The sequence below is a fragment of the Protopterus annectens genome, chromosome 11.part0 (assembly GCF_019279795.1).
Source record: "Protopterus annectens isolate FY-2018-M chromosome 11.part0, PAN1.0, whole genome shotgun sequence".
Lineage (NCBI taxonomy): Eukaryota > Metazoa > Chordata > Ceratodontiformes > Protopteridae > Protopterus > Protopterus annectens.
The window spans coordinates 777,578,330-777,594,968 of record NC_056745.1 but is presented as its reverse complement, the minus strand read 5'-3'; the positions used below and the strand labels follow the sequence as shown (position 1 = coordinate 777,594,968).

The following is a 16,639-nucleotide window of genomic DNA, read 5'->3' as shown; positions in this document are numbered from 1 at the left end:
CAAAGGCTTATCTCCTCCTGGTGTATTGAAGGCAATGGCCACTTCTGCGGTCAAGAGTTCCATTAGACTGTCTGTGCGGCAGCGACTTGGGCCAATTCGCACACGTTCATCTCTCATTATAAATTGGATCTTATTTCTAGAGGGAGAGAGCATCCTTTGGCTCTGCGGTGCTCAAATATCCTTCCATAGGGGCCTCCCAGGAATACTAGTAGCTGGGGGACTCTGTCCCATATGTGCAGAATGAATGAAGTCAACTAGCTCCGATAAAGGGGCTCCGATAAAGGGGCTCCATCTGAGTAGTACACTTCATTCTTCTGCATCTTCCCTCCCTCCATCCCCCTCACTCTTCAGGTTTTTCCTGTTAAGGATTGTGGTTGTTGCCATTTAGTGTCAGCAAACTCTATCTGGGGCTAGATAGGAGGAAGTGATGTAATATAGGTAAGGGAGGAGCTTGGAGCTGATGCTTGAAAAGTTTTGCCGGCTCAGATCTGTATACCCATATGTGCAGAAGAATGAAGTCAGCTACTCAGATGGAACGTTATGGTAAGAACATAACTTTTTTAAATATTGGGGGGACAGTGTGGCTTTGGTTCCATGCATTATCTACTCTTAAACGGTGTGCGCTGTTTATAATGCATGATTTTAAGTGAACTTATAATTCTGCATGTAATATTAGAGTTGATCATCGTGCATACAGCTGCAGTCGTAACAGATGGGTTCTCCTGCCGTCAGGCGGGTCCTCGGTCGGCCGAATTCCAAAGTCTAGGTCCGGCGTCGGTTGTCATCGCTTCTTCCCTGACGTCAGTGCGACAGGGGTATAAAGGAACCAGCCAATGCCATTTTCTTCAGTCTTTCTTGCCGCGCGGTGCCTGAAGCAGAAGCAGTTCGCAAGTGCCGGTCGGCCAGCTCCTGAAATTACAAAAATTTGGAAACCGAAGTCTTCTTGAAAGCTAAGTACCCCGTTGGGGAAACTTTTCTTGCCTCAGACCGATGTCAGACAAAGTTAATAATTGTATTTCATGTGGGAAGCAAATACCGCATAAGGATTTCCATTCCCTCTGTATACCTTGTTTAGGCCCAGACCACGACGTCTCGGTCTGTCGCTTTTGTGCTACATTCAACAAACGCACCATTAAGCGTCGGGCGGAGTTCGCCCAGCATTATTTTGGAAAAATTTAACTATATTATGTCGTCTGATACTCAGACTCCAGTTTTGTCTAAAAAAACGCAAAGATAAGGACAGACACACTAGGTCCGCAGCCTCTACAGACACCACGCCAAAACAGACTACACGTGGTCCGGTTCTCAGCGAGGCACCTACGCAGCCCCTGACTACCGACTACACTTCATTGGTGGTGTCTCCTGTGCCAGAGTTCGCAGGCTCCTCAGCCCACAACCCAACTACAGATACCGAAGCCACTCCTGGCGTTGAACCTCAAAAATGTGAACAGGTCTACCTCCACTCAAGGTGTCTTCAGACCTTCCTCTTCTTTTTTTTCCATTAAGGCTTTCACTAAGTCTAAAGCAGCCATGCATTCTAAGAGACAAGCTACACAGGGCCCATCTCCAGGCCCCATGCCTAAAAAACAGATGCTTAAAATGGCTGAGGATTTAATTACTCTTATCAGGGGTTCTCAACCCCCACCGGACAAAAGGCCCAGAGTGGAGGAACAATCCCCCTCCTCTGATCAGGGCTCCATTATTTCAGAGCACTCTGATCAGGAACATTCTTACTCCCCTTTTGAAGACTCTGATGCAGAGGAGTCAATTCCTTCTGTATCCCCCCCCCCCCCCCGAGGATTATTCATTTGGGGAAACTTTGCATACCTTAAGGGAACACTTCCACTGGGAAGGCCAAGATTATTCAGATTCCAAGAAAAGGCTTAGGGAATTTCTCTTGCTACCTCAGCACAGGCCTCTGGCTATACCTCCTGTCTTGGACATCCTAGATGTTTACTCGGAGGCCTGCCTTAACCCGGATTCTCTGCCTCCAGCCCCAGTCAAGCCTGACGGGTACTACAGGGTTCCTGACTCTCACCAATTTCTATACAAAAGCCATGCTGCTGACCCAGAAACCATCTCACAGGGCCCCAAGGGAATTAAGGCCTCCACTGCTAAAAATCCATTACCTTCCGAGAGAGATTCCACTTCCTTAGAAAGGTGGGGAAAAAAGGTATATACCTCTGTTACCTTAACCATGAGGGCCTTAAACTGTCAGTTCCATATGCTAAAATACCAACAGTTTTTGTTATCACAATTGAAATGTCACAACCTAAACAACCAGACTTGAATGAGTTGCAGGATTTGATGCATAGTGCAGAACAAGTGGGTAAGCATACCTTACAATGTGGTTTTGATGCTCTAGAGGCCTCATGTAGAGCTGCTGTTACAGGATCAGTCATACGTAGACATGCCTGGCTCAAAGAACAAACCTTACCTGATCATGTCAAAGCTAAATTACTAGATGCCCCTCTACAAAAGGATGTATTTGGTGCTAATGCTGAGCAGGTATTAAGGAAAATGGAGGAAAAGGCTAAATCAATGCAAACTGAAAGATTTTCTACAGGTACAACCCCCACGTTTCAGTAGAAATTACCTTCCAAAAATTGGTCCTTTCCAGCCACGGACAGACCCCAAAGAGATAGATACAGGTGCCCGAGGGGCAGAGGACAATCCCAAGGATAGTTTAGAGGCAGACAATGGCAAGCTCCTACACAAAGAGGTGGTGAGGATAACTCGCAATCATTCAGAAAGCAAGCCCAATGACTTCCCCTTTGCATGCCAAGCAAGACTCAAATGGCAGCACCCTTAGGAAGAAAACTGGCATTATTTTCAAAACATTGGCATATTGTCACAAAAGACAAATGGATCCTGGACATTATAAACAGAGGCTACAGATTCCATTTTCACACCCTTCCAAAAATGAGAGGCATGCCAAACCTGCCACACAATCAAAGGGCAGAGGCACAAAGGCAAATTACAGATCTTATAGACATGAAAGCTATTCAAGAGGTACGTACACACGAACAAGGTCAAGGTTTTTATTCGACTATTCCTGGTACCAAGAAAGGGAAAAGATTGGAGACCTATTCTGGACCTATCCATCCTAAACACATTTCTACTTGTACCAAAATTCAAGATGCTCACTCTACAGCAGCTTCTTCCCATGCTGGGCAAGGAGTCTTGGCTGGTAACATTGGACCTCAGAGGCATACCTGCATGTCCCAATCAGACCAAATTGCAGAAGATACCTCAGAATTCTTGTAGGTTCAACCCATTATCAATTCTCTGCATTGCCCTTTGGCTTATCTACTGCGCCTGCGCCCAGAGTATTCACGAAATGCCTGGCATCAGTAATTGCCTACTGCACACTTCAAGGGATACAAATATACCCCTATCTGGACGACTGCCTGATCCAAGCGGACAGCAAGCGCATTCTTCTGAAACATCTGGCTTATGTAATAATGTTGTTGAACTCTCTGGGATACACAGTCAACAAAAAGAAATCAAGGCTAATACCCTCTCGAAAGATAATTTTCCTGGGTGCCAACTTGGACACAAACACCCAGATGGCCTACCTCACGCCAGAGAAGCAGGGGCAACTAACTCAATACTTCAGAACACTAGCAAATTGCACCAGGCTGATGGCAAGGAAAATCCTGCAGGCTCTGGGATTCATGGCATCTTGCATCTTACTAATCCCATGTGCAAAGCTGCATATGAGAACTTCAATGGTACCTGAAAAACCCTATGGTCTCAACACAGCCACAGTTTGGAAACAATACCACTTATTCCATGTCTACAAAAGGAATATCTGTGGTGGGCTCAAGCATGCCAAACACAGGTCTTCCATTCAGCAAGCCTCAAACAAATCAAGTCATCACAACAGACACCTCGGACTATGCCTGGGGGGGCGCACATGGCACATCGGTGCATTCAGGGTAAATGGTCCCAAAAAGAAAAGCACCTTCACATCAATCAAAAGGAAATGCTAGCAGTAATAAATGCTATTATAACTTTCACCTTCTGCAACCAGGTCAACTATTGATAAGAACGGACAACACCACAGTTATGTGGTACATAAACAAACTGGGAGGAACACATTCATACCCCCTATGCAGACTGGCCATGTCCCTTTGGAACATGGCCATGGACTTGCAAATCGAACTGCAAGCACAGTACTTGCCAGGCAAGGAAAACACGCTGGCAGACAACCTAAGCAGAAATATGACAGACCCACACGAATGGAAGTTGCATCCAAAAGTTTTACAGAAATAATCCAAGCATTGGGAAGGCCAGACATAGATCTCTTTGCCTCCCACAAAAATCACCAATTGACAAAATTCTGCTCAAGGATTTTCCATCCAAAGGCCTGGAGAGTGGACGCTCTCTTTCAGTTGGACATCAATGACAGTTTATGCCTTCCCACCTCTTCCTCTGCTGCCCAAAGTTCTATTGAAAACCAGAGCAGACAGACCAAAGATGATTCTCATTGCTCCAGACTGGCCAAGACAACACTGGTACCCACTCCTGAGGAGCCTGACGCATTCCCCACCATGGACCCTGCCTCTAATGCCTCTTCTGACTCAGCACAGCTTCAAAACTCTTCACAACCAGCTAAAAACACTCAATCTAGCCGCATGGAAGATTCCTTAGCATCACAACAGACCCTACTCTCCAAGGAGGTGCAGGATGTCATTTTGGAGGCTAGAAGCCTGTCAACTAGAAAAGCTTACTCCGCAAAATGGAAACTTGTTTTGTGTCTGGAATGAGAAAAAGGGTCCGGATCCTGGAAAACTGAATTTACCTCAAATACTACAGTAAGAGCTGCTAAGCAGTGGACTTCCATTCTCCTCCAAAATCCATGCCTCAGCCATTTCTGCAGAATACAACACTGATCCACCCTTATTCTCTCTCACCCTCTCAAGACAGTTCCTCAGAGGGGCTAAGAATCTAAGACCCCCAAGGAAACAACCAATACCTGCTTGCGATCTCAATTTCATTCTGGAAAACCTGACCTTGCCTCCCTTTGAGCCAGCTGCTTCATCAGATTTGCAATATTTATCCTCATCAGATTTGCAATATTTATCCTGGAAAACCGCTTTCCTTCTGGCTATTACCTCAGCTCGTAGAGTTTCAGAACTATAAGCTCTCATGGCTGTGCAGCCTTTTATCATCCATCAGGACAGTTTCCTTACGAACCAACCCGTCCTTTATGCCTAAAGTGGTATCCAGGGTAGCATTGAATCTGGCCATACACTTGCCTACCTTTTATCCTAATCCTCAAAACAAAGGGGAGAGATTACTACATTCCTTGGACATCCACAGACAACTGCGTTATTTGGACAGAACAAAGCCCTTCAGAAAATCAGAACCGCTCTGTGTCCTATGCTGTAGGAGCTCAAGGAAAGCCAATTTCCAAACAGACCATCTCAAAATGGATAGCCCACTGCATACGCTTTTGCTATTCTTTTCATGGCAAAACTGTACCTACAGGCATCAGATCTCACTCCACAAGGGCCACAGCTACCTCCGCAGCTTTCCTCAGAGGAGTTCCTACCAAAGATGTTTTGGAAGCAGCCACTTGGAGTTCTGTGCATACCTTCTCCAAGCACTACCACCTACCATTATATTCCAAAACTAGAGCAGGCTTTGCCACTGCAGTCTTGCAGGGCATCCAGGCTCCTCCTAGTTCCACCTAGTGCCTACCACCCCTTTCTTAGCTTTGGGATTCTACCCATCTGTTATGACTGCAGCTGTATGCACGATGAACATAGTAAAGTTTTGTACCTACCATAAATGTAGATGTTAGAGTGCTAATACAGCTGCAGTCCAGGTTTCCCTCCCTCCTTCCCCTCTTAGGACAGGCCTATGGGCTAACACCTCATACAACTTGATTGGGGTATTCATTTATGGTGTATTTGCTTGCAACTACTGTATTTTGATTATATTGCATTGCTTTATTACACATTTATGTATTGCCTTCCTTTTGGGGGGCACCTGACATCTGGGGCAAGAAAAACTGAAGAAAATGGCGTCTGCTGGTTCCTTTATACCCCTGTCGCACTGATGTCAGGGAAGAAGCGACGACAACCGACGCCAGACCTAGACTTTGGAATTCTGCCGACCGAGGACCCGCCTGACTGCAGGAGAACTCGTCTGTTATGACTGCAGCTGTATTAGCACTCTAACATCTACATTTATGGTAGGTACAAAACTGTACTTTTAGTTCTGCATTAGATGCCATAGTCAGACTAGGCAGTAACTATGCTTTGTAAACAGTTTCCTGAATCCTAGTTCACCTCTCTTGTGCAAACCTGGTCAGTTTAATTGCAGTTCTAATTCAGTCATGTCTTAATGTTTTAGGCTCAAGATAGGTATGGAATCACACCACTATTTTCAGCCGCCTCGGAGGGTCATAAGTCCTGTGTTTCATTGCTCTTGTCAAAGGTACGTATGTTCTTGTTTCAAATCAAATATTTTATGAATTTTTTTTGTAAAGTGTGCATAATAGGACACTTGTATGGGACATTTATGTGGAGAACTGTAATTCTGTTAAAATCAGATAATGAAAACCATAACTGACATGATTGCAGTTCCACGTCTGACTTCAGTCTTAAATGCTAATGCGTGCATTTGCAGGAATGAAGTCAAAAGTTGCTAGTAACAGTGGCTTTTACACTGTCTCAAGTTATACTTTCAGCTGTAAAGTACCATTTAATACTGTACAGTAATTTTTTTACAAATAGTAATATAATGAATTCTGGCCCAAATTTCTGTAGATGGATCACATCACTTTCAGTTTCTGAAAGTAACACATTAAAAGACTGGGAAAAATTATAACTGATGTAGTTCTGATTTTAATATTAAGCATGCATGCCCATTAACACTTTCTTCCCAGATTGCACAGGTTTGCTTACAAAACATCTTTCATGTATTCTGACAAGATAATATATAGTAATGTTTATTGTTTGTACTACTGCAGTAGGAGCATGTATAAGAATGTCTGTGCAATGTGTCTCCTTTCTGTACTGGTGTTTTGAAGTCTTCAGATATCCCCACATGATTGAGTAACTTGCTGAAACATTGGACTGAGTGGAGTTGAAAGTTTCTGCCTTCCAGTTAAATTAGTCATTTGGTTAGGGTGGCTGCAGTGGTGCAGCGGTTAGCATCCTCACCTCAAAGCAAGAGGTTCTCTGGTTCGTTTCTCTGCTGGGGTGCCTTCTGTGCGGAGTCTGCATGTCCTTCCTGCAGTCACATGGGTTTCCTCTGGGTGCTCTGGTTTCCTTCCAAAGATTTTGTAGTAGGTGGATTGGACACTAAATTGTGTGTGTGTAGTGCAAATGAACTACTGTAGCAGGGCTTAGTCACCCAGGGGTGTAACTCTTGGCTTAAGATTGTCACTGCGGAAGTGACACCCGACCCCATGGGAAAAGGGGTCATGGCTTATCTCTCTTGCTGAGATAGTTGGCTTAGAGTTTTGGATTTTTTTGGGATGCAGGTTAATTCTGGCACCCAACATACAAATGTACTAGAGAAAGACTCCACTTAAGGACTCTGCCTATCATTTTTTGGTGGAGGTATCCACATCTGCTGTAAGCATTGTCCGATAGTAAAACTTTGATACCAGGCTAAAAACTTTTAAGCATTTTTGGAGCATTATTAATGATGGTTGGGGGGGGTCCCTCCTCCTCCTCCAAGAAGACTTAAGCAAACAAGCGTCCTTCCTCTTCCATATGGGGAACTATACCCATTATTTTGCTGTGCCTCTGTCGAGCAGTGACACTGAGGTAATCCCTGGGGTATATCTGCGAAGACTTTTAAGCAAGCAGACTTAAGCAGAAGATAAAATAGCTGAAAAGGCAGTATCAAAGGAGCTCTTGGCCAGCAAACAGACAGGTAACTACGTTCAGTCCTGCTGGTGCCCAAATTGTGCCACAGGTAGTGGAATTCACTTGCTGCTTGCAGGCCTGTCTCTTCAGCTTGTGGGTGAAGTCTTCCAGCTAAGAGAAGGGGAGTTTGCTCTCCAATGTTCTGTCACTTTTAAATTGAATGAGGAGGATGTGTTGAACTCAAATTTTCTGTCAACTGAGTAGCAGCACAGATTATGACACTGTATCCATTGGATACGTCTCAAGAGGATCTGCTTCAAAGCAATGCTCAAACTTCTGAGTGGATCCTAATTTTATGGGATATGTGAATCCCATAAATGTTTGGTCCCTATGGGCATTGAAGAGCACAGATTAGCAGCTGTGAATTCAGGCTTTCTAACATGCTTGAAAACACCGTCTCTGGAGCAGGATCTACTCCATTAGCCAAAACAATAACTAAAAAAAAAAATCCTGAATGTTAGGGGGAGACATCTAGTAAATAATCTGTAAGAACATCTAGTAAATAATCTGTAAGAACTCCACAGCCAAAAGGAAAAAATCCTCAGCACCCCGCTATCGGCAGACAAGAACAGTACCTTTTCTTGTACATGAATTGCAAATAACACACAACAGTCCTATAAACACGATAAGCTCTTTCGTCTTAAAGTCAAGACTTAATCAGATAATCTAATGAATTGCCATCTAAACTAAAATACCCATTCATAAACTACGCAATTACATACAACACCAATAGGAACCTGACTTTAGAAACACACACTCAAGTTTAAAACATCCACCAAAAATTAAATTGGATATTATAAACATTTTTAAAAAAAAAAAATTAAAACAAATCCCTAAACTAAAATCTAAACCTCACCTTTTTAAGGCTTTTAACCTTAGTAGACTAGCAATTGAAATTTGCTCATTTTAACCTTGGGTAATTGGTCGCATCTAACTTTAACTGCCAGTAAAGTTCAGACTTCTCTAAAAGGATCGCCCTTGGATCTCCCTTCACATTACTTTATACCTGTTCCAGAATTACAAATTTAAACTAGAATTTTTCATTGATCAAAATATGTTTAAACAGTGCATTAGTCAATTTACCTGTTAGTTTCGCAGTAGTGCTCCTAAGTATGTTTCAAGGTATGTTCTGTTTACCCACATAATATGCTTCGCAAGATTGACATAATGCAACATAAACCACTCCCTTTGTTTGATAGTTGTATATACCTCTAATTTCTATGGTAGACTCTCCCACTTTTAATTTGTCACAAGTTAAAATATATTTACAAAAATTACATCGCCCACAACTCCACATCCACCAAATTGTGCAATGTAAGATCAGACGTGAACAGAGGATCTGAAGAAAATGAGGGAAGGTAAATACTACTCAAGGTTATTCGTAGTTCCAAATAAAGGTCCCTTGAGATCTACCATTAAGAATCTGCTCTGTCTTGATGAATCCGAGCTCAGATCTGTCTGTCTTCAACACAGTTGTCACGGTTGACCTTGTGGATGCTTGCTTAGGTAATTCTGTTCCACAGAATGTTTTTCTCAGGGTCAAGGTAATTGCTTGGTCTGTTTTTTTCCTAGAGGTGATGTAGAAGGCAATAAAGGGTACACTACCCAACCAAATTGTGGCTTTTTCTAAATGTCCTTTCTTCCATATTTGAATTCTACAACATCATCTTGATTGTTGAATATGCAGTAATGCAAGCGGTTGTGCCTCAGAGGAGGGCTATGTAAAGGAGACTTTCTTTTTTTTGGCAAAGTAAACATTTTTTACAACTCTGGCTGCAGCATGATGTCAACTTGAGCAGTATATCTGAAGGCTTTAGGCCACATGGTAGTCTCCAGGAGTTAAATGAGAAGTTTCATATGTTGAAAGGTGTGTATGCATGCACACACCTGAATTTATGTATATACATATATAATTATATGTGCATATATAATTCATGTGTACTGTGTAATATATGTATTGTATATAGCTAGAGAGGAGGTGGAGGGCGATACAAACCTATATGGAGATTTGTGTGTGTTTTAAGGGTACATGGCAGTTCTGTAGGTGCTTTCAACTTGCTGTTGATCTCTGCTGTTTACTTCTGTCCTTAGTTTATTTCTGCTGCAAGGATGGAAGGAAGCCAAGATTTTGCCTTCAAGAAAAGAAACACAAAGATTTCCAACCAGATATGGTGTAATATCCTTCAGGGACTTACCAATACTGTTAGAGATGGAAAGGATAGGCTTTTATTGGGTAGAGCTAAGGATTCCAAGGGCTTCTCAGGGTCTTCAACTTTGGCCTTGTCAATTTAGACAATGCCAAAACATGGTTAGGGGCAGTTAAGAGAAAGAAAAGGACTTGCACCAGTGGTGTAGATGTCTGCAATCCTGACTACAGACCCAAGAAACCAGAGTTTGAGTAGTAGTTTGGACCTTGATAGCACAAGTAGGGAGGGGAGGTTGGGCTCATGCATTCATGGGTGTGGCAGAAAGGAAGGTGCCCACTCGATTTAGGGAGGATGGGCCCACTCATTCATGGGTGGGGGAGGAATGGAGGTGCCCACTCACTTGGTTCGATATATCCTGGTGGAGACAGCCTAGTAAACACCTATGAACGTATCACAAGGGCTTTTTTAAGCCTAGCATGCATCCCAAATCTCTGACAAGTTCTGATACCCTTTAAGTCTAACCAGGGGCCTGGGAGATGAACCATTTACTAATTGCCTGTGTCCGTTAGAGACACTAGTGCCAAATCAGGGATGAATTTCATGTTCCCCGTCCAGTTGTCCAAATCGCACTTGGTTTAGAGAGGAGCTCTGCTTCACATGGGTGGGAGAGGCTGTTCCAGAGATGGGGTCATCTCTGGGATACATAGCTCGCGGTCTCTGTCGGTCTCTGTCGGTCTCTGTCGGTCTCTGTCGGTCTCTGTCGGTCTCTGTCGGTCTCTGTCGGTCTCTGTCGGTCTCTGTCGGTCTCTGTCGGTCTCTGTCGGTCTCTGTCGGTCTCTGTCGGTCTCTGTCGGTCTCTGTCGGTCTCTGTCGGTCTCTGTCGGTCTCTGTCGGTCTCTGTCGGTCTCTGTCGGTCTCTGTCGGTCTCTGTCGGTCTCTGTCGGTCTCTGTCGGTCTCTGTCGGTCTCTGTCGGTCTCTGTCGGTCTCTGTCGGTCTCTGTCGGTCTCTGTCGGTCTCTGTCGGTCTCTGTCGGTCTCTGTCGGTCTCTGTCGGTCTCTGTCGGTCTCTGTCGGTCTCTGTCGGTCTCTGTCGGTCTCTGTCGGTCTCTGTCGGTCTCTGTCGGTCTCTGTCGGTCTCTGTCGGTCTCTGTCGGTCTCTGTCGGTCTCTGTCGGTCTCTGTCGGTCTCTCTCCAGCAGGCCCCATTTGTATCACAGGGAGGGTTGAAGTTTGAACGGGTAATTCTGGCACTATTTTGCAAATATGCAGGAGGTCCATCAGTGGGATCTGACAATGCCCTGTATGTCAGGCATACATCCCCCCCCCCTCAAAAGCCTGTAGGAGACTCAATACAGGGCTGGAGCCTTGAGGCAGTCTGCATAGGACATTTTACTTAAAGGACAACAATGGGATTCTGTTAAATGCTCAACTTCTCTTTTTCCCCCATTTACTGTCCCCGCTGTGAATAAAACAATTCAGCATTTAAAATATTTTAAATTGACACCTTCTCTCCACTAGAACAGTACCTTACTGTCCTGTGGTGGTATCACTTTCAAAAAACTATTGCCCTGGAAAAGCTTGCTGCAGTCTGCAGTTCACCACTGTATATAGGTATTTTTCTGGCCATTTCCCTCCCCAAATGGAGATCACTACTTAAAAATCCACCCATGCCGACGGCTCCCTGATCCTTCCTCTACCCATACCGAAAGTAAAGGCTAGAACAAGGAAACAGTACGAGTCAAGTCTCCTGCTATGAGCTGTCAATCCATAGCAGATAGCAGCTGAAATTACCCATAGCACTTTGACAGCTAAGGAAGTAAGGTGTGAAGGGGGCTGGGAGATGAGTCAAAGTAGTACAATTCAGGTTTCACAAAAGACTGCAGTTTAGCCATTCGAAAAAGCAGCAGTAAAAAGCACTTTGAAAGTCTGATAAGTTGTCAATCTCGCCTTCATTCTTGCTGGATGGGTTCGGAGCCGATCCTCGGCTCCGACTCGGCACTTGCTTAGCTTGAGAACTCCTTTTACCAGCTCGAGGCAACCCTATATCCCATGATGCAAGGCAGGACTACCTCAGATCTCGTTTGCCGCTTTGCGAAGAGGTCTCCTTTTTGCCAGCTGAGGTAAGTTTGAATTTTTCAAACAGCTTAGTCAGGGTTTATCTCTCCCTTGTTCCTTTGTATAGTGTGTAGTGTTTATACAGCCCACCCTATTTCCCCATATAGTTAAAAATTTCTACTTTTTATAAAAATTTTTCAGTTAGGCCTAGGCCTCCTTTCTTAATCCCTAGCTGTGTGTGTTTGTTGGGATTAATTGTGTGACTGTTTTGGGGTGTTTGTGAGTGTTATTTTTGCTTTTTCTTGGACTATGTCTAAAGAAGTAAAGGTCTCGTGCTTCAAGAAGTGTGACTCGTGCTGTCAGAAAATGTCTCTGACAGATGGTCACACTTCTTGTGTTTACTGCCTTGGGCCTTTACACCTGCAGGACTCCTGTGCTTTGTCACTCTTTTAGCCAGAGAGTCCTGCAGGAAAGGAGGAATAAATTGATCCTCCGTGGCTTACTAAAGCCAGAAGGTTCACCCACTAAAACTGGGTCCAGTAAACCTTCTAAGCCACCTAGGGTCCAGGCTACAGCTTCTAAGCCTACCCCGGTGGCTCCGACTCCTTCTGAGTCGAGATCGGCTCCGGCCAGAGCCGATCTTCCTTCTCAGGTGGTGGGGTCGGTTCCGACACCCAATCTGTTGTTGCCTTGTCGGCTCCAGCTGGAGCCGACATATTATCCAGTATCGGAGCAGAGAAACCTTCGGCTCCATCTGGAACCCAGAGGACGTCGGCTCCGATGGCTTCGTCCAAGAAGAGATCTCTGTCCCCTTCTTTGGAGTCTATCCACTCGGCTCCGGGGTCTCCTTTTGTCGGAGCGGAGTCATCGGAGCCGATCTTCGAGATCTTCCAGGCTGTCTGACCACGATTTAGAGAGGGTGGTAAGCAGGCTGTTGAAGTCGCACGTACTGGCCCAAATGCTCCATAGCCCGTCTCAGCAGACTTCGGCTACTGCTTTACCCCTTGAACTTCCTCCTCCGACTCCCCTCCAGAGTTCAGAGCCGGAGCTTCTCGGGACAGCGACCGTGTCGGCGCCAGAACCGATACATCCCTTTTTGGCTCCGTCGTCTTCGGCTCCGATCTCTTCCATGAGACCTTCCTTGGAGGGATCCGGTCGTCGAGTTTCCCTTGTCGGCTTTGAGGGGGCTAGTGGCATCGGCCCCTTGTCCGACCCCGCTCTCCCTCTCGGGGCTTCGGCCTTGGTAAGCTCGGCACCGACATCAGCCTCGGAGCCTTCCCTCTCAGTGGAGCCGGGAATTCCTATTTCCTCGGAACGGGAATATTCCGGCCTCCCGGGGAGGGGAGCCTTTGAGGTGATGAGTGTCCTGGCACCTGAGCCAGGTCAACGGTCCATCCCTTTAGCTTCTCCCTCTTCGGTGCCTGTAGACGCCTCTTGCCAGCCTCTTGCTCTCAGGCCCAGGGATCCATCACCCCAGGTTTCCCCATTGGGAATAACTTCCTCTTCCGAGGTTTCTCCTGATCCTGCAGGGGAACCCCCTCGGAAGAGGACGTGTAAGAGGAAACACACAGACTCCCCTGAGTCTACTACATCTGATACCGACTTAGATGAGTCGGAGGGTTCCCCATGGTCCCCCTCTGAGGATGTCTCCTTTACAGACATCCTTGAGCTCCTCAAACAGAGGGGGAATTGGCCCTCCATTGACCCCTCCGAGGATGAGTCTGTATACCTGGAGGCTTTTGGATCCCGACCCTCCACCTCCTGGGTGTCTCCGCCTTTCGACCCACTTATGCAGGTAGTGGCTCGGAAGGCGTGGGCAGCTCCAGATTCTGTGGAACCTGTCCCCAGGAGACCATCCAAATTTTACGGCCCCTACAGGCAAGCAGTTTCTAAGGGTGTCTCTGTGGATGCTATGGTGGTGGCGGCGGCCACCAAGAAGGAACTTGCGGATCCTTCAGTACCTGTCCATCCTCCTAATAAAGATTCTAGGACCATGGACAGGTATGGAAAGCGGATGTTTTCTTCAGCGACCTTTGCTATGCGTTCGCTGAACTACCTTTGTCACTTCACCAGGCTTCAAAGAGATATTCTCGAGGAACTAGGTGAAGTGGTCCAGGATCCTTCTGCTGCTGGGGCTCAAGAAAAGATTGCCTCACAGCTAGCAATCCTGAATTCCTTAACCAACTCCTCCGTGTGGCTCATATCCTATGCAGCCGATGGAGCGAGCAGAGCTGCAGGCACAGGAGTGGCTCTTAGACGTCAAGCCTGTATGCGGCTTTGTAATTTTGCGGACCCCTTTAAGGCGTCCTTCACCAATACCCCCTTTGACGGTTTGGCTTTGTTCGGACCTCAGGTGAAGGAAACCTTGACCAGGTGTGAGCAGGACGGCAAAACTTTCTGCCGTTGGGAGTCCATTTTTCCACCCCTTCTAGACCCTATCCCAAGGGTCACAAGGGAGGGAAGATGTGGTTCCGTAAAGCCCAAGGAGCTGCGCCGGACACACGTGGTCAGTTTACCCCCAGAGGCAGAGGGGGTAACAATAATAGACACCGCCCTAGAGGCAGAGGGGGTCCTCAGAACCAGGGCAACAGGGAGTCTCTTCCTGAGAAGCCCTTTCAGCACCCCTGAGGTGTTGCCCGACTGTCCACCCTTGGAGGCAGTCGGGGGAAGGATTTCGCTGTACCCAGTTGCCTGGCGTTCCCTTTCACAAGATTTGTGGGTACAGTCTATCATATCCGAGGGTTACAAAATCCCCTTCGAAAGGTATCCCGTACCTCACCAATCCCTTCCAGACATCTCACCCGGTCAAAGGGATTTGGCAGAACAGAAGGTTTCAAAGCTCCTAGAAAAAAAGAGCCGTCCAGACTGTTCCAGCAGACCAAGTAGGATCCGGCGTCTACTCAAGATTCTTTTTGGTCCCCAAAAGGACGGGAGATTGGAGACCAATATTAGACCTGAGCAATCAGATTTGTCAAGAAGGCAAGATTCCGGATGGTCACGCTACAGTCCATTCTGCCCTTTCTGGGCAAGGACAACTGGATGTGCTCCGTAGACCTCCAGGACGCGTACTATCACGTAAAGATACACAGGCGCTCCAGGAGATTTCTTCGCTTTCGGCTAGGGACCAGTCATTATCAATTCAGAGTCCTGCCCTTTGGCCTCACTTCAGCCCCCAGAGTGTTTACCAAATGCATGGCAGTGGTCACAGCTCATCTGAGATGTCAAGGATTCCAGGTGTTTCCTTGTTTGGACGACTGGCTCCTCTCCGCCACCACCAAGCATCAGCTTCTTCAGAGCAGAGACTACACTCTGCAGCTTTGCAAAAGTCTGGGAATTTCAGTGAATTTTGAAAAATCATCTCTGCTGCCTTGCCAATCTATCACCTTTATAGGCGCAGAATTAAACACCGTCAAGTTGTTAGCCAGACTAACAGATCAGAGAATTCTGGACATCCAAAAATACGTTCGGATTTTATTGCAGAGCAGCAAAGTCAAAGCCAGATTGATTCTAAAAGTTCTAGGTCTTATGGCTGCGGCCATTGTTCTTCTACCACTGGCTCGCTTCCACATGCGTCTTCTGCAGTGGATGTTATTCGCTCAGTGGTCGTTCCACAGTCTTCCGATGAGACACGAAATATTAGTTACACAATCGTGCAGGACTCATCTGAATTGGTGGATATCTTCCCCCCTTCTTTATCAGGGCCGACCATTTGTTCCCCCTCCGGTTGCCACAGTCACTACGGATGCCTCTCTGATCGGGTGGGGGGGCATTATCAGGGCAGGATGGATGAGAGCGGTGCTTTTAACGTTGCAAGCCCTCAACGACTTTCTTCCCGCGGGGACTATTGCAGTACAAACGGACAACATGTCCGTGGTCTGGTACATCAACAAGCAGGGCGGGACCAGGTCCTATCTGTTGTCGAGAAGCGCTCAGACTTTGGCAATGGGCAATCTCCTCTCATCGGTTTCTGATAGCAACGCACATCCCCGGCAGGTCCAACGTCTTGGCGGACAGGCTGAGCAGAGCCATTCTCATGCCTCGCGAGTGGTCTCTCAATCAATCTATAGTGGATCAGATTTTTCTGAAGTGGGGCACACCTTGTTGCGATCTTTTTGCTGCACCCCAAAACAAGTGCCCCGACTTCTTCACCCTCTTTCCCCTACCAGGCCAACCCCTGAGAGACTCTCTAACCCAGGATTGGCCCCGGGGACTTCTGTACGCTTTTCCTCCTTTTCCCTTGATTCCACAGGTCATTCAGAAAGCCACCGTTTTGAGGGCCAAATTGATTCTCATTGCCCCTTACTGGCCTCGACAAATTTTGTTTCCGTCTCTGCATCGTCACCTCCTGGTGCAGCCTTGGCATCTGGACCCAGTTCCGGATCTTTTGATCCACCAGTCGGGTCAACAGCACCGGGCCATTCATTCTCTCAACCTCACTGCTTGGTTGCTCCACTTCCTTCCCTAGCCAGGCTGCCTATGATCTCTGATCCTGTCAGAGATATCTTAGTAGCTTCTTTGAAGCCGTCCACCAGAACCATGTATGCTA

The 16,639-nt window shown here is 46.4% G+C and overlaps 1 protein-coding gene across 1 annotated transcript in view; it reads left to right on the top strand.

Moving 5' to 3' along the window:
• Window positions 1–16,639, top strand: part of MTPN (myotrophin) — a 231,740-nt gene that overhangs the window by 77,605 nt on the left and 137,496 nt on the right. Inside the window, exon 2 of the mRNA XM_044087252.1 lies at window positions 6,367–6,450. Coding sequence (XP_043943187.1) covers window positions 6,367–6,450 — 84 coding nt within the window. The remainder of the gene's footprint in view (window positions 1–6,366; window positions 6,451–16,639) is intronic.